Source organism: Cryptotermes secundus, unplaced genomic scaffold (assembly GCF_002891405.2).
Source record: "Cryptotermes secundus unplaced genomic scaffold, Csec_1.0 scaffold721, whole genome shotgun sequence".
NCBI lineage: Eukaryota > Metazoa > Arthropoda > Insecta > Blattodea > Kalotermitidae > Cryptotermes > Cryptotermes secundus.
Window position 1 is genome coordinate 573,298 of NW_019733845.1, and position 18,633 is coordinate 591,930.

At 38.6% G+C, this 18,633-nt stretch overlaps 1 protein-coding gene across 5 annotated transcripts in view; it reads left to right on the forward strand.

The window, feature by feature from the left end:
- LOC111868260 (rho GTPase-activating protein conundrum) overlaps positions 1-6,635 on the forward strand; it is a 94,647-nt gene extending 88,012 nt beyond the window's left edge. For all 5 annotated transcript variants that reach the window (XM_023858745.2, XM_033752990.1, XM_023858747.2 and 2 more), the window contains 3 exons: positions 1,389-1,586; positions 4,314-4,513; positions 5,572-6,635. In XM_023858745.2, coding sequence (XP_023714513.1) covers positions 1,389-1,586; positions 4,314-4,513; positions 5,572-5,690 — 517 coding nt within the window. In that variant the 3' untranslated portion in view covers positions 5,691-6,635. The remainder of the gene's footprint in view (positions 1-1,388; positions 1,587-4,313; positions 4,514-5,571) is intronic.
- Positions 6,636-18,633: the final 11,998 nt, after the last annotated feature.

Genomic DNA, 18,633 nt, shown 5'->3' on the forward strand with positions numbered 1-18,633 from the left:
ATTGTGTAATTGGGAGCGTGTGATACAGTGATACAAAGCTCCCCTACTGTCAACGTGTAGACTACTGAAGACAGAGTGAACTGATTTGCGCATAGGGTTATAAGTCGTGAAACCCCGCAACAGTGTCGACAGATTAATGCGATTAGGGTTATAAAGTGTGAAACCCCGCAACTGTGTGATAATTAATTGTAGCCGTTAGTTGTAGATTGTTAAATAAACCCAATTAACCATCTCTACGGCGTCTTCAGTAACGAGCAAACACGTTACAATATATATATTAATTTTACAGCTAAGTTGTCAGCAGTTCATAACAATGCAAAACAAGAATGGCAGCACTAGAGTAGGAAAGATGTAGTTACTCTGTGACAGATATTGCCCTCTGTGTTTGAAAATATGGCTAAAAATACAGTAGATTCATGCGCAATTGAAGTTGCATTTTATTTGCATAATGAACAAGGTAGCACTTTTGACTGAAATTCAAGAGGTACTCCACTTGAATGTCAGGTGGGACACTGACCATCCTGATTGAGGTGTTACATGATATTCCTCAGTCACTCCAGGCAAATGCTGGAATAGTCCCTCAAATTAGGCTATGACCACAATTTTCAATATCCTTTCCAATTCTTGGCAGAATAAGAATTACTGATGGTGCTGTTAAATAAACAAATTTAGTATGTGTATTATTTGTAAGATTATTATCACCACTGTGATGATTGTTACCATTGTCATCATTGCTATTATTGTTGTCAACATTAACTTATTTGCTTTATTTTTGGAACTTTACTCTGACTTTTCATACACAAGCATCCAGAACACTGTCAAAGTAGAAAGCACTCTCTCCATTTCTAATTCTTGAGTGTGTATTTCTTATGATTGTCATCATCGTTCTCATTGTTATGAATATTAAACTAGCTGTTCTTACCAGTCAGGATCTTGGGATCTTTGTTTCTTCTCCACTACCCAGAATCTTTCTGTCCCCTGATATAGATTTTATAATGTGACAATTCAAATTGCTTTTCTCTTTAGGGAGACAGAGGTCATTTATTTCACTGCCATGGTCTGAAAATTATCTGTGTCCAGAATCTTTGCTGTTAATTTTTTTTCCAAAGATTTGCACCTGATTGATTTAACACCCCTGAACCAAGAGAACAAAATTGTATTTGGAAGGTAATCAGGATTTGTATCTTTTGTGCGTCTCTTCAATAGGTTGCATATTTGTATGTGCAGTAATTATCATTTCTGTCACTTTTTATAACTGTGAATTTGTTTTAACATTCAGTAACTTGAATAATCTGGACATCTGTGTTTGCTCTCATCCCTTTTACATATCCATGTCACTGCAGCAAGAGTCTTTTCTTGTGAATGCTATTTTTTAATTTCTTTTGTAGAGGTACAAAGGAGAATAGCAAACCTATGAAAAGATTGCTTGGACGAAGAGGTGCTGCCCGTGAGCCAATTACTCGTAAGATCAATAATGAAGTCGATTTTCAAGATGGTATTGTACGAGTAAATGCTCCACAGTTTCAGTTAGTGGATGTTCCAGTACGTTTATCAGAAAATACCACAGCCGGTGATGTTGTTTTAAGGTAAGTTATATTTGCCTGTTGGAGTTACTCCTGTCACACTGAACGTGCTTTTTTATATGCATTCAAGAGGACCCAGTTTGACTCTTGATGGGACTACCACCTTTTATGCTGTGTTGTTTTTAGTGACATTTAGGCTCTTCAAATTATTTGAAATTTAAATTTATATGCTGACCAACACCACAGTTGACACAGAAGGTCCAAATATCAGTATTTCTAAAATATTTGTTTCTTTTACATGAAAATCAGTTAAATTAAATCAATCTGATATAACTCTTTCAACATTTTAATCACTTTCATCACAATGCCCATTTTCAGCTACATGTTTCCATAGAATTCTATATTCAGGAGTGTTCAGACAAGTTTTGCAAGCTACTACAAGTTTAACATTTTGTGTCTGAACTACTTTAAAGTACAATAAAGCAGTGGTTCATGAAAGTGAATGTCACTCAAATAATTAATTTTTTGAAGATTTCGTTCTTGTAGGATATAACATGATGTAGTCTGTTGGAAGTTAGCCACCGTGTTGGAGGAAAATGTCATCATCTTCAGGGTCCTCGGAGATAGAGGTGACATGTTTCTCCTAAGCATCATTATGCTTTCAGTGGACTGCATGCTCTTCATAATCACTACTGTGAGAGCTTCAGACCCACTATCCTCTAGTTACCATGCAGACTGGAGTGTTAAGAAAGGGCTTTGAATATTATTTGATATTTGACATTCTCATGGCAACGAGTGTGAAAAGGACTATCTGGGCATTAAGAATGTACAGGGAGATTGCCTGAGAGCCTCTCTCTTTGTGCACTTTGTGTATTCAGATTCCAGCCATAGCTGACAGGTCAGTAGCCTATACAAATTACAGTTTCTCTCAGCATCAGTACAGTAAATCTTTGAACAGCTGCAATTCACACACACAGACACTCCCATCACAGCAGATGATGAAAGTGTTCATGTTTCTGTGCAGGCAACACTTGCATCTCTGAAATGTTCACATTCACATGTTGGAGCTCCTTCTTTGAAACAGAGGAAACTTTAAACTTGAAAATGACGCTTTAGACAACTGTCACCTTACAAAGCTTCTAGTGATTTTCAAGAAGAATTTTCAAGACTAGCACTGATTTCATCCAATTTCTTTCCAGTGAACATTCAGCATTTCTATTCCCCCACCCCAAATAATCACAGTATATACAATTGTGTGGCTGTAGGACTTGAGGTTCTGACAGTGATGGTTATGGACAGTACTAGCTTCTGGGATATAGCGATATGTGCAGTTCATTGAAAGTCAACCAGAGTCGAAGAATAAGCAGAGCAAGAAATCAGCATGAAAGCAAGTGGCAAGCAACCCTGAAGATGGAGGCAATATGTTCTTCTGGAATGTCAATTGGCTTTGAACAGAATACATGGCGTTATGTCCCAGAAGATAATACTCTTCAATTGTATGACTAATCCATCTGTTTTCCCTTCCCCATTCACATGGGTATCATGTATGAATATTTGTCTCAATGTGCAACTGTCATATGATATTTTGACAGCAGAAGTAATGTGACTAAACACTGAATACAGTAACAGGGGCTTGGGTGTTTACAGTTGACAAACACATAAGCTTTCATCTCAAATAGTTGTTCAAAGATGTGCCAAAAAGACTCTGTATTGTGTACAAGCTTGTCAGCTATGCCACATGTATGAACACATGTAGTATAAAATAATGTGAGTAGCCTGTATTCTGAGTGACTGAAAGACTTTTTGGAGGATCTCAGGTGACCTCCCTGTATATGATACAAGAATTTCTGTTCCTGGCCACATTTCTTGTATGTGACATTTTCTGAGAAACCCATAATTTGTAGGTGCTGCCACAGTGTACAATGACCAATCATCAACACTGTTACCAGCCTACATTATTTCCTGTTCAAGTCCAATAGGTCCCTGGACAGTTGTCCTGAAGGCCTTTCAGTGAAGAGCTTAGACTGGTTCATACTCAGACTGGCAGCCCAGTGTTCAGAGTGCTTCTCCTTCAGTCATTAACCTAAAGCCTAGTAGCACATGATGAGACTGGATTTGCTGGTTCAGGACTGAGAAATGGACTGCTCAATTCCTCTCTGGCCAAGGCATCTGAATGCTCATTACCCTGAATCCCACTGTGATCACATAACTTTATTCTGATTAGGTATTGCGTACCTTGCCTGTCAATATTCCCAGACAAGCACCCTCAATGCCAGAAGTGCCTGCAAAGCTGTGTCACTATCTGAACATATAATAATGGGTTCATCTGTATAGGATCTCCCTACATACTCCTTTATACAGGCTAAAATTGCAGAACTGTCTGCTTAAAACACTGGCCTGTAGTAAAGGCCATCAGATGATAAGATCATGAATCCCGGTGGTTCTTAGTAGTGTTGTTTAGCCTTTCTTTGTAAACTCCTTAGTTTAAAGTAGGGCATGCATACAAAATTTTGGTCGAGAACCTTAAGGGATGAATTCATTTGGGAGACATAGGCATGGGTAGGAGGTAAGTATTGAAATGGATCTCGAAGAGAGAGAGTGTGAAGGTTTGGACTGGATCCAGCTGCGGTACAGTTTTAGGATGTATATTCTGTAAAAACAGTAAGTTTCTTGACCAGCTGATTCATTATAAACTTTTCGAAGCCCACCTGGCTCCTTGACATTAAGAGGCTTTGTTGTACATTGGCATTTTAGTTTGGTATTGATAAGATGTTCTGAATTCTATACTAGAATCATGGAGGAGGCCAGTAAAAGGTGTGAGATGCTTGCATCAGTGGGATTTAAAGTGTCACGGCGTCCATATCATGACATGAAATCACGTGCCCTGGCTGAGCTTGCACCAAATGGTAACCTCAGTTGCATTCTTGCTACAAGCTGCCCAGAGCTCTCCTTACAAACACATTATTTGTATGAGGTTGGTGGAAATATTGGTAAGTCAAAATGTTTTACAGATGACAGGAGTATTTAAGAGGACATGGAGTTGGCATTTCTGTCATTATTTATTGTGTAAGAATTTGTAGGAATTTTTTTGTAATTTATTAATTTTAAAGCATGATGGCATGTTTCTATACAAGTTTTCCATGGTCTGCTGCAGTCTGTATAAGTGGGGTGCACTTCATAAGTGCCCACATTACGGTAATAGACTGCATCATTTGCAATGCAGCAGACCTATTAGACAATAACCTTTGAGATCTAGGACTAAATGAAAGGGTAATAGTAAAGAGGATCTTAAAGAAATACATTTTAAAAATGTGAATTCTCTTGATGTGTTTTATGATATGGACCTGTTTTAGGCTTTTGTAATGATGGTGATAAACCATAACAGGGAATTACATCTTCAGGTGAATAACTGTCAGTGATGATCTGTATCACTTAGATCAGTGGTTCCTAAACCTTTTCAGGTTACCGCCTGCTTAGTTCCATAAACTCATCCCTTGTACCCCCTGCCCTACCCTATAAAAATCATTCTTCACAATATCAGTTTGCACAATACACTAAGGAAGATGATAACAGTAAAATTAGATACCGCATTTAGTAGTTATTTCACTGTTAGTAAATTATCAATGCAATGGATGAGCTTGATGAAGTGATACCAGTTTCCCAGTGTCTGGTTTAAAGTCACTTAAGATGTAAGTGAACAGCATGCTCAAAGGGACCCACCTCCAGTGGCACCTTGCCTCTTAGAGCCTCCCTAGATAAGCCTGCTGCCTCCCAGGTGGCAGTACAGCCCACTTTGGGAACCACTGAGTTAGATATTAGTTAACTGACAAATGTGGCTCTGTTGATTGGTGAGGCAATCATTAAGTAGTTAACTATATGGAGAATTGCTACTATTTGTCCTTTGTTACAGGGTGAATTTTACATTGCTTGCAGAGGAAATATTTTTGTCAAAGAGATCTGTTTTTCTTCGCCTTCTGTCTCCTTGTAGACATTGTTTGCACACTGCTGTATGTATTGTCATCTGTCTCTCTCTCTCTCTGTCTTGCAGGCCAACGTCAAATAGAACACAGTGCCATTTTGTTGGCTGTGTACAAGGAGAATCCCAATGCCCAGTGGCTGCTTCGTTGCCACCATCGCAATGCTAACAATGCACCTGCTGCTTCATGATACTGGTAACTCCTCTGAGTTATTGTATTGTACAAATGTTAAACCTGCAAGCCATAATCTTAAAATAAGGAATAGTATAGTGTGTGTTCATTGGAAATTAACAACAAATATTAAAGTGCTGTAATCCTAAGTTTATACTGAAAAGATGTGAGAGAGACTTTATACCCAAGTTACTTCTGTATGCATGATTTTTGTAATCTATATAAGCAGGCTTTGAAAAATAGTCTGGTTTTAATAAGATCGCAACTGATATTTAATTCATTAACCTTTAATGTACGGACCTTTAAATTGCCAGCAGCCCTCTGCGGCCAGAATTTAAATGGCCATTGCAGACTTTCAGAAAAAAACTACATATTTTGCAACATAGAAATATGAACTATCTTATGAAATTCCAAAGGACTTGCCCATAGTTTTTTCTTCAATCTTGAGACATAGTGATTTTGTAAATACTGTATACAATAATATTTTAATCAGACTGTATGCAAGTTTGGACCGCGACACTTCACAGTTTACGATACCTCACACTCTGATGTGCGTGTGCCACATCTCGAAGTAGTCCACGACACAGCCCAACATCACATTTTTTACAATACAAAAGGGTCCTCCTGCTTTTCTTATTTAGTGAATGCACACGACGTCTTTGTTTCCCTTTGGTTGGCCAGTGTTGTGAATGTTTCACCTCCAGTCGACTTGGTTGGGCCCCAGATGAACTTAGCCTCCCCTGAGAAATGCTACTGACCTTGATATTCGCCTAGTGCGATTGAAGACTCAAATCCCGCACTAGGATTTCGCGGAATGTGTTATGTGTCATTTTTCCACCACATGACTTGTGTAATACATAGGCATTGAGAATGGTCATATCTAGAAGGTAAAAAAGAAGTAAAGGTATCCCTGTAACAGGCCATGGAGGCACATAGGGTTGTGGGATGTTAAGGTTCCCACATTTTCTAGACAACTGGCTCATAGATGGCGGTAAGATTGTCAGTCTTACGTGCTATCTGCCCTTTACTCCCAAGAACATTCGAAGAATATTCCTGGTACTAATTTCTGTTAGATTCTGAGTCGACCCCAGGGCCATAGTGCAGCTGGAAGGATTAGGTACATTGAAAAAAATTCAGTGACCTCATCGGGATTCAATCCCACAACCTTCCGGCTTGTAGCATAGTGCCTCAACCAACTACGCTACCGCATGCCCCTTGTATCTAGACAGTGGAAAAACAATTTCTTTGCCCATTTCCATGTCCTCTGAGCAATTCCATAACTGTTTACCGTCCTGTCAGATTTATCCACAAGGCTGTCTTCCTCATTACCTGATGCTGATGATATATTTTCACGAGGTTCAGTGAAGTCATAGTTTTTCTAACTCTTCATCAGATTCCTCTTCCATCAACACTTCCTCCAGTTCTTCTGAATCGAGAAGTTTTGAATATTGGGCACGTTTTTGAGGTTCCATCTTGGGGGGGGGTTCCAGCTAAATCGAATAAATTATGTTGATTGACAAGCGACGCTCTCACCTGTTAATAATACATGAAAACCATTGTGAACATATATATATATATTTATATTTATACTACTGAAATTAATAACAAATGGAAACCTCAGTATTATTGCTCCCTATACATGAGTACCAGGAATAATAATTTTCCTTGGGAGTGAAGCGCGGCCGGCGTATAAGGCTGACAATCTTACCGCCATCTTTGAGCCGATTGTCAAGGTAATGTGGGACCCTTAACGTCTCACAACTCTATGGGCCTTCAAGGCCTGTTACAGGGATAACTTTACTTTACTTTTACATGATTTATAACATATTAATGTAACTGAAAAGCTATGTTCTGTATAGCTTTCAAGTGTAAGTTGTAAGCAAAATTATGAAGTGAAATACAAGTGTCTCTTGATGGAAGCAGAATTTTCCTTCAAGTTTACCCGTCATCAGCTTTCCCAAACACAAGTATTCATTTCATTTATTCACCTTCCATAAATCCTGTCGAGAATACATTCTCATGCAGATGTGGAGATCGTCCTAGTTACAGTCACAACTAAGAATTACAGTTGTTATCCAATAGCATACACATTTGTAATAAAATACTGATAAACATATACAATATAATAAATAAGTTAATTTTAGTAGTAAAAGTAATGGGGAGACAAATGCGTATAGGCTATTGGTGGGAAAGCCAGAAGGAAAGAGACCACAAGGAAGACCAAGGCATAGGTGGGTGGACAATATTAGAATGGATCTTAGAGAGATAGGATGGGATGGTATGAATTGGATAGATCTGACTCAGGATAAGGACCAGTAGAGGGCTCTTTTGAACACGGTAATGAACGTTCGGGTTCCATAAAACACTGGGAAATTCTTGAGTACCTGCAGAATTGGCAGCTCCTCCAGAAGGGCTCAGCTCCATGAGTAAGTAAGTAAGTAAGTAAAAGTAATGGCAAACCTTATACAATTTGTACAGTTTTATACAAGTATATTAATTAAAAATTCAATATTTAAAGCACAATGTCATTAATGAGTTTTGTATAACATATATTAATTATACAGTAAACTGAAGTAAAGACTAGTATACAGTGACAAATTCTATGTATGTTATAGTTCAAATGTCCATTGCATTTCGGTAAGGTGGTGTTGAATTGACATAAAAGAAATGTTCATATTTTACAGGCACTGGTGAGGAACTTTCTCACGGTAAATAATGTTGCAACCTGATCTCTTGTACTGCAGAGGTTCTTACTCCATGGTGTGTTTTCCGTTTTCGAAATGAGTTTAATATCATTATCTCATACCCCTCCAAATGGTTTTGAGTGAAGTGGTATTAAACTCAGTTTGAAAACAAAAAATACACAATGGAGTAAGAACCTCTGCAATACAAGAGGCCAGGGTTGCAAATTATTTTTAGCTGTTTATGTGAACTAGTGATCCATTGGGAGGGAGCAGTACACACAGGCTGGTGGTATGATAGCATACTTTCTTACCGACCGGGCAAGGGATGGTGTTATGATAGCATACCCTCATACCGACAGTGCCCTCGGTACTGGTGGCAGCCATTTTGCATCAATAGAGTTGCCTCCGGGCACTGCGGCAGCAGTGATGCTTGCATGACGTCACGGTGGCTATGATATCCGCCAATAGCATTGAGGGCAATTAGTTTCCAAGGGCTGGTTCTGAGAGACCCCGTAAGAGTGCAGTATATACGAGACGATTTCGTCAGTTTAGCTAAGTTAGGCTTGTTTATCTAATAATATTACAATCTTTGATGACTACACGTCAGTCGTGTTTCGATGTCCAGTTAGTCTCGTTTCGTGCGCTTTGATTTTGAGTTGATTTTTTTCCCCATCGCTTTATAATCATGAGTGCTATTTCCACAGGTAAATTTCAGCAATTATTATAGTCTTATCGATCCTCAGTACTTAGTTTCAGGTCAAACCTAGAAGTGAAAACATATTTTGTATTTTATGTTTATAGTAGTGGGCGTGAATATATGTTTTCTTTTTTTCCATCGTCTAGAAAGTGTCTGAATTTTCCGATTATTAGCAATTATGTTATATTTTGCGATTAATACAGAGAGTAGAATGTTGTAAACGTCAGACCTATCACAGAGGCGGCACACCACTTGTGTTTCGCCAAAAGTTTATTCCAGTTTTTATAGATAAGTAAACTAAATGAGGTATGTTAGTAAATGGGAGCTAGGCTTTTCAAAGCTTTTGTCCATAAAGGGTATACTTGCATTGGACATCCATGTGGCTTATTATGTACGTTTCCCTTTCAGCAGAGACTACAATTATGTCCCGTACAATTGCATTTAGTTGTAATTGGATCCTAACACATATACGCTATTTATGTTTGATCTCACAAGTGCATGATGCGTGGGGGGGGACATGGCTGTCCTGGATTTTTAGGAAAAAAAGACGTAGAAATGCATCAAGGAATAATATAAAAAATTATTTTTTAAAGTTGTTCTGGTCAAAATACTCTAGGTCGATCAGTAAAAATACCATAAACAGCTAAATGTAAGTGCAAGAACATTTTCTACCCCCCCCCCNAGTCCTTTATGCCTTTGATGTACAAAGTGCACACTAGTAACAATGTTGCGTTTGTGTCCAGTGTGTTGTTTTATGTAATTTGATGCAATGTATTTACGTTTGGGTATGTATGATGAATATAAGATTTTCACAGGAACCAGTAAAATATCTGTGATGAAGCTTTTTGAGACAATTACATTCACCATATTTATTCTGTCTAACCTGTTCATGCATTGATTTGGCATTTAACTCTGCAGTTTATTAATTTGTTCAAATACAAAAAAAAAAATCCTTCTTACAGTATATCAGAAGGTGTTAACACAAAAGTTCAGAGAGTACAAATTACTCTTAATGCAATATCAGCTGTATAATTCACACAGTATACATTGAGCATTTATTCACTTCAATAATTGAAGGTTAATGTTGTCATGAATTAACTATAGTGTGTAAATAGAATGTAGACAGGATGTTGCACTATGTTTTTGTCTTTCTTTTCAGTTTTTAGTTTCTTTGCTGTTGTATCTTAGAGTGGTGTTAGTGTACTTCGCTTCCTGTGTCTTACTGCTATACATTCCAGTATATATTTTCACCTTCATCACTGGTTCCTTATGCCATTTTTCCTCCACAATTTTGACATAGTTATGACATTTACCAGCTCTGAAATATATTTCTTGTATTTTTAGCTTGCTTTCTGAAGTAGGCTTTTGCAGTAGCCATCCTGTCTGTCTGTATCCCACCATCAACATTTGAATACCTGAACCAATCGGTATGAAAATTGGTATAGTACGACATATATCATGGCAACTGAGCCCCTCTCATCTGCATACTTCATAAATCTTTCCCATCAGTCTGTCTTTATGTGTAACCCTCCCATTGCTGGTAGGCAAAGGCTTGGTGAAGCATGTCTGTCATTTCTGTACTAGGCAACAGCACAGTAAACACATTGCTTTGACAACAAATGCATGCAACAACAGAAGAATTTTGGATGTATCATTTTATGTGGTGGCCGTGCCCTATCAAAGGAGAATCTGAGGGTCTGTGTATCTCCCTGTTGTTGCTAAGTAACAACTCAGTAAAGATGTTTCCACAGCAACAAAGAATTGTTGGAGGCATCATTTTCTGTGCGGTCTTGTGTTGTATTAAAGGAAAGTATGCGATTAGTTCTTCCGAGAACTTTTTGTTATACCTACACATTATAAATCTTGGTAACAGGTTAGTTTAAGATTTTATTTCGCTGTCATGTGTATACTGAGTATGGAGGGTATGTGCAAATATTTTGAATAAGCAGTCATGGACAGCTGATAAGGAGTGGTCCTCCTTGGGCTTGGGGCTAACAACTCCTCGCCACAAAAAAATAAGCTTGTTACGAAAATGTTCAAAAAGCCTCAGACCTGGATGGATTCTGTTAATAAACGACCTAAGTGAAAGAAAATGGGTATGAGATTTGGTACTTAGAATGTTAGAGGTGTGTATAGGGCAGGTGTGCTCAGGGCAGTGGCAGAAAAAATCTCAAAGTATAAGTTAGAGATAGCGAGAGTACAGGAGGTCATGTGGGATGGAGGTGACACCGAACAAGCAGACAAATATACATTTTATATGTAAAGGGAATGAGAATCAGGAATTAGGTACAGTTTTTTCGTACATAAGAGAATCATATCAGCAGTTAAGAGGGTAGAGTTCATTAGTGATTAGGATGTCATATATAATACTAAGAGGTCGCTGGTGTGATATCACCGTTCTGAATGTTCATGCCCCAGCAGAAGATAAAATTGATGATGTAAAGGGCAGGTTCTATGAATCACTAGAACATGTATTTGATAAATTCCCAAAGTTACATATGAAAACTTTGTTATGAGATTTCATTGGCAAAGTATGTAGCAAAGACATTTTACATTAAATTAGTTATGATAATGGAGTTAGAGTAGTAAACTTTGCCACATCTAAAAGTATTGCTGACAAAAGTACGATTTTCCACATCATAACATTCATAAATTTACTTGGGCATCTGATGGACGTACAATCAAATTGACCAAATTTTGATAAATTAGGAGATGGCATTCAAGTACACTTTATGTCTGATCATTCAGGGCACCAGATAGTGATACTGTCCACTACTTGCTGGTGGCAAAGGTTAGTGAAAGACTGGTAGTGAGTAAAAGAGCACACACAGTTCATATGTAGAGGTTCAACCTCAAGAAATTATATATATGAGACAAACTCCGTCTTAAGTGCAACAATTTTATTGTAGTTCTTTCTTCTTCCCTTCCTCCACACTACATGTTTTGGCCCTAAATGGCCATCATCAGGTGTGTATTCTTATGTAGCTGCTACACGGCCCTTAGTATAAAATTTAAAATCACCAATCTTTCCAATTGTATGTATGTATAAAATCTTTGTTAACCTACACGCATCAATTTGATTTCTAAAATTGGCACTTTTTTAAAACTTCAATTCAAATTAAAATGTCTATAAATCTTCTTTTCTTTTTCTTTTTCCAAATGTTTAAAAATTAAAATTTTCTCGGGGTACACGCCCTATGTCTATAGTGCTGCAGCGGCTACTTCTTGTTTTATTGCTGTTCAGGTATTGTTCTGTGTAGGCTCTCTCTGTGTGTGTCGCTGCGATAAGCATCCCCCATATTCAGTTGTATGTTTTGTAGAGGGATGGCGAACCGTCTGGCTGCCTGATGCAAAATATACGAGGGTAAGTCAATAAGTAAGTTACAAATGGATATAGAACTTAAATAAGAGTACTGATTTAAGATATGCTTTTATTTCTCAACATAATCTCTGTGTACATTGAGGCACTTGTCCCATTGTTTCACAAGCCCCTGAAAACCAGCAGCATAAAATTCTTTGGGCTGTTGGAACCAGGCGGTGACTTCCCTTTCTACAGCTTCACCATCGGGAAAATGTTCAGCCGAAAGATGATGTTTAAGAAGGCCGAAGGCTATACGGAGGATGCTCGAGGACTTCCCACTTTAAATTTCGCAGCGTCTCATTTGCCTTGTTGGCAGTATGGGGACGCGCATTGTCATGCAAGAGCAACACGCCTTTTATGAGGAGTTCTGGTCACTTACATTGAATGGCCTTACGAAGTTTCCTGAGGATGTTACAGTAGGAGTCTGCATTTACGGTTTGTCCTTGAGGCTGGAATGTGGTGAGCAGTATGCCTTCGTGATCCCAATCACCGCCTGGTTCTGACAGCAGCCCAAAGAATTTTATGCTGCTGGTTTTCAGGGGCTTCTGAAACGATGGGACAAGTGCCTCAATGTACAGGCAGATTATGTTGAGAAATAAAATATATTTTTCAAATCACTACTCTTATTTGTTTAAGTTCTATATCCATTTGTAACTTACTTCTTGACTTACCTACGTACATCCAAAGTTACCAATAGGAAGTGATGCCAGATGCCCTCCTTGCTCCAATACAGCCCTGGTGCCCTTGAGATATCTCATGCTGCACATTATTAGACTTCTCTTAAAATTTTCGGATTATGTGAAGATAACGTGAATCTTTTTTGTATGTGATTGTTGTTAGGATGACACAAACGGAACTTGTTCTGTTTGTTTGTTTTTATGAGGTTTCTTAAATCTGAGTTAATGTAATTATCTATCTTGAATAAATGGTAATTAGCAGCAGTGAAATGTGCGAATCTGGCATCCCCGCCCCAAAATTTTAGCGTCTTTAACGATTGAATTATCATATAGTTCCAAATATGAATGTAGACTGAACCAGTAATCAGCGGTGCCATGGATTTGCAATGCATGTCAAGTAAACATTGCAGTATGTTCTTCATGCTGTGCTCAACAGTAAAATTTGATGAGAAGCCTCATAATTATGTAATTAGTCCAAACAAAGCAGTGTTGTTTTATTATTATTATTATTGGTGTGCGACTAAAGAAGGAGAGGGACTGGCAGACAATAAGCAACTCCTCAGGCGCACTGTTTCTTCACAGTTCTTAAAAGTGAAACGTTAGATAATGGCTTCAGAAGCCAGTCACCCCGTGAATGATACTTCACAATGCAGTTTTTCTTGGCAGCGAATGAGTACAGCTTTGCACAGCCAAGTACCATTTTAATTAAAACAAAAAACTTCTGTTCTGTAGTCCCACGGTGAGACTAGTGCGATGACGTCGGGATAAAGCTGATGACAAAACATTTCAGAGAAAATGTGGAGCCAATAATGGAGTAAAGGTTATGCTGGAGATAAATATATTAACCTACACCGCCGAACCTGCTGTGCTTACATGGCGGCCGTATTTACTTATGGCTCATTCCATGTGAAGTCATCCAGAGAGGTCGCTCACCATTTAAAAAGAAAATCATATTTTGTACAATTATTTCTACATATTTTCAGACTTCAAAAATATTTTTTAAAAATTTGTTATCCGCTCGGTTCTGCCGGTACAACCGTTTTTATAATGCGAAAAAACGCGTTTTCGGCTCAAATGGAGGTTTGCGTTATCTTCTCCATCTCGATAACTGTTGAAGGTAGGGACTCCAATGATAAGCCAATTTGTTCTTGATGTGGACTACAAATCATGTCATTACCAGTTTTTACACAACTCACTTTCCCTAGGTGTAATTAAGCTTCAAACTTACCTATCGATATTCGGAAAAACGCTATTTTTGACCTTCAGAAACCAATTGGAAGGGGAAAGTATCAGATCTATGATTTCTACCCTTTGTTGTTACCTACATGAGGAATATAATCACGTAGTTTTGAACCCCGTACATATTTTCCAAAATATTCCAGGAGCTTCCAAACTTTGCTCTGGGCCCAAAATCGGCCATTTTTAACATCTCATATCTCCGGTGGGAAAGCTCCGAAAATTTTGAAACTCGTAGCAAATAATGCTCTATTCCAGAGTAACACACATTTATAATTACAACTTTGATATTCAACTAATAGCGAAGTTCTCATAATGCGAAGAAACCCATTTTCGCCTGAAATGGAGGTTTGCGTTATCTCCCATATCTCGATAACTATTGAAGCTAGAGACTTCAATAAGAAACTTAGCTATTAGTAAATATCAGAGTTGTAATTTTAACTCCCAAGTTACTCCAGAATAGAGCATTATTTGCTATGAATTTAAAAATTTTCGGAGCTTCTCCACTGAAGATATGAGATGTTAAAAATGGCCGATTTTTGGCCCAGAGCAAAGTTTGAAAACTCCTGGAAAATTCTGGAAACTAGGTCCGGGTTTTAACCTACGTGATTATATCCCCATGTAGGAAAAAGCAAAGGGTAGAAACCACAGATCTGATACTTTCCCCCTTCCATTTGATTTTGAAGTTGAAAAATAGCACTTTTTTCCAAAATCGATAAGTAAGTTTCAAGCTTAATTAGACCTAGAGGAAGTGAGTTGAGTGAAACCTAGTAATAATATGATTTGTAGTCCATATCATGAGGAACAAATTGGTTTTCATTGGAGTCTCTAGCTTCAACAGTTATCGAGATACAGAAGATAACGCAAACCTCCTTTTGAGCCGAAAACGCGTTCTTTCGCATTATAAANTGAAGATATGAGATGTTAAAAATGGCCGATTTTTGGCCCAGAGCAAAGTTTGAAAACTCCTGGAAAATTCTGGAAACTAGGTCCGGGTTTTAACCTACGTGATTATATCCCCATGTAGGAAAAAGCAAAGGGTAGAAACCACAGATCTGATACTTTCCCCCTTCCATTTGATTTTGAAGTTGAAAAATAGCACTTTTTTCCAAAATCGATAAGTAAGTTTCAAGCTTAATTAGACCTAGAGGAAGTGAGTTGAGTGAAACCTAGTAATAATATGATTTGTAGTCCATATCATGAGGAACAAATTGGTTTTCATTGGAGTCTCTAGCTTCAACAGTTATCGAGATACAGAAGATAACGCAAACCTCCTTTTGAGCCGAAAACGCGTTCTTTCGCATTATAAAAACGGCTGTACCGGGAGAACCGAGCGGATTACAGTTTTTTAAAACATATTTTTGAAGTGTGAAAATACGTATGTAGAAATAATTGTACAAAATATGATTTTTTTTAAATGGTGAGCGACCCCTCTGTATGACTTCACAAGGAATGACCCTTATAAGGAAGGAAAGCAAGGCAAGATTTGTTTCTAGTACATTATTATCAATCCGTGTTTGTGTGTGCACGCTCGCTTGTAACTTCTAAACTAAGTTTTTTTTGTATGAAACTAGATGTACCTATATGCTATGCGTTATGGTTTCATGGGGTTCATCTTTATTTTTGTATCTGACTCCGTCAGGAAGCTAAGTAGTTGGCCAGTAAATGAAATTCCCTGCATTTTGTCTCCCATTTCAACGGCCTTGCGAACGTTTCAGGTGGAAGCAATGCTACCGCCTCTTAATATATGGCCCTGAAATGTTATTAAACTGCGAAAAACATGAATCTTTTGTTAAGGTGATGTTTTTGTACAATATAAAACAACATGACAGTTGCTGTATGTTGAATTTTTCTTTTGGTGACGATAGTTAATGAACCATTGGAGACGAGCAAATATGATTTCATACAGAGATATATTATAAACATACCTACAAATTGAGACTCTTTGTTCATATTTAGGGCTTTGTTTGACAGATATGACTAGTAGACATGGATCACAAATTTCTGTAGCTATTAATTTATTGTAACGAAGCACAACGTCACAGCAGCTTGAAGTGCACACATTTGTGATGCCAGTACATGCTAAAGATACAGTAGCAGCCCTCACACCCCTGCCGCTTTACACGCGGGCACAGAACCATCCAAACCTGTTAAGTGGAAGACGCTGGGCGACGTATTTGCCGGGAGGGGCGACCTCTACTCGATCCAGCTCGCAGCCATTCACTTTACTGATGAGTTAACCACATCTTGGTAATTTGTGTAACAGAATACTTTCGTTGTATTGTGTTTAAAAAAACAATCATTCTGGGAACCCTTAAATTCACGTGTAACTGTTCAATGTTGGATTGTGAAACTGAAGTTGGCGAGAAGTCAAAACTGTATGGACTTAACGGAATGAATGAACAGTCAATATTGTAGCATGTAGACCCGTAGCTGGGTAATTGCTCTCTAAACAACCTCCGCTGCTAGGCAACAGATTCCTAGCATGGACAAGTAGACTAACTAGGAAGCGGTTTTTTTCTGCGCGTTCCTCGAAGAAACAGAGGAACGGTGTTTTGTGTCCGGCCCGTGCCGAGATGTTATGACCAGTTATAGTTAGTGCAGTGCATGGAAGTGAAGAGTTGGTTGGTGAATTAGTTATAGAACTGCAGTCCAGTCGTGAGCTGTTGCTATTAGAAGCACGTAGCTGAGGCACGGCGATAGTTCGGGAACCCAGAATAAGGGGAACGTCCGCCGTTGGAAGCCGTTATCAGGCAGTGACTGGTGAAGACACATATGCGGAACTTTTTTTTTCTCTCAGGTGAATATTTAGCGAGGTGCTGCAGATATGCCAGTAGGTCATGTGAAGTCTTCGTTAAATATATTCTATCTAAATGAAAACTTGAAATGACGTGGCAGCTTTTCGTTGAAGTCTCAGTAATCAAATTCATGAAGCTCCGTCTACCGGTTCTCGAGTTGCTTGATTCGTACAGACGGACAATCGAATTTACGTGGGCGAATTCCTCGCAGCGGATAATTCTTGTAGTCTAATTCCTTCAGACGTGTAATAGATACTAAGTTCATAATAGTGCCCCTTCTTAGCGGCCGACATTGGAAACTAAGGTACTATGAATATACCTCATTTTATTTTAGCCTGTAAGTAGCAGAGTGAAATGTTACGTTTCGTCCGATCGGAGGAAACGGTTGTTTCATTACTGTCGTATTAATGCAAGATTAGGTATTGACGTAATTCTCCGAAATTACCGGTGGGACATTATTACCATATAACGACTGCGCAAAATTACTCCACGCTGTTTAATTGGACAGCGCAACTATTTTGCAAAGGCTGATTGTCCCTATATGATATTGTTGAAATTTAAGGTGGCCTGGCGCGTAAGCCTCATACATTGAAATGTCTACTGTGACGGGCACGGAAATCAGACTGGCTTGCATTAAGCAGGACTCTTTTCATTTTACTAGAGGGTCTTACTTTTTCCATGGGGGACTCATCTACAGATGCAAGCAGAACTTGGACTCCGTAGTCTCCACCCTTCGCTCATGATTTTAGTCACACGTCATGAGATATGAACTGCTTTTCGAAACAAGCCGCAGTCGCGTTGGCTCTCTCGTTCGGGTGATAAGGTGTTCGTAAAAGCTATGAACAGCGGTTGGTGCCTTTGACCCATCTCTTTTCATAAACGATTTATCAATAGGCAATAGAGCTTGAGTGTGACTTCACAGTCCACTGTTTTTGTTTCCCACCGATTTAGTGCCTTTCTACGGGCCGTTCGTCTAATGGCTTTGGCGACCCAATTAACTACCGTTTTACATGCTGGATCCCGGGTTGCTTGCCACAGTTTCCTTAACTTCCGCTTATGTTTTAGGAGTCTCTTCAGACCAGATAGATCTATATTTACGCTCGAGAGTATAAGTCTGCTTGTCGATAGCTTATACGTCGAAGCTACAGAGGCAGTAAAGTCGCGGGCCGCTCTATCGGCTTCTTCCCTCGAGTTAATTTGGATTCTAGGTGAAATTAATTCAGAGGACAGGCTTTGAAACTGCTCGCAATCTGAATTTGTCAACCAGATCTAAAAAATGTATGGTTCTAGCATGATTCAGTAAGTGGAAAACGATTAGTAGGTGATCTGAGTCCAGAATGTCAGAGACAGTGACTTGACAGTCGGACATTCTTGTGCACAAGAATATCGAGCACGTCACCATTTCCCGCAGCAGAGTATTGAGTGGGACATTGTGATGCTGAAATTTCAAATTGATTTAGATGTAACAAATTCAGTAGTTTCGCGCCTGAAGTATTGGAAAGTTCACTA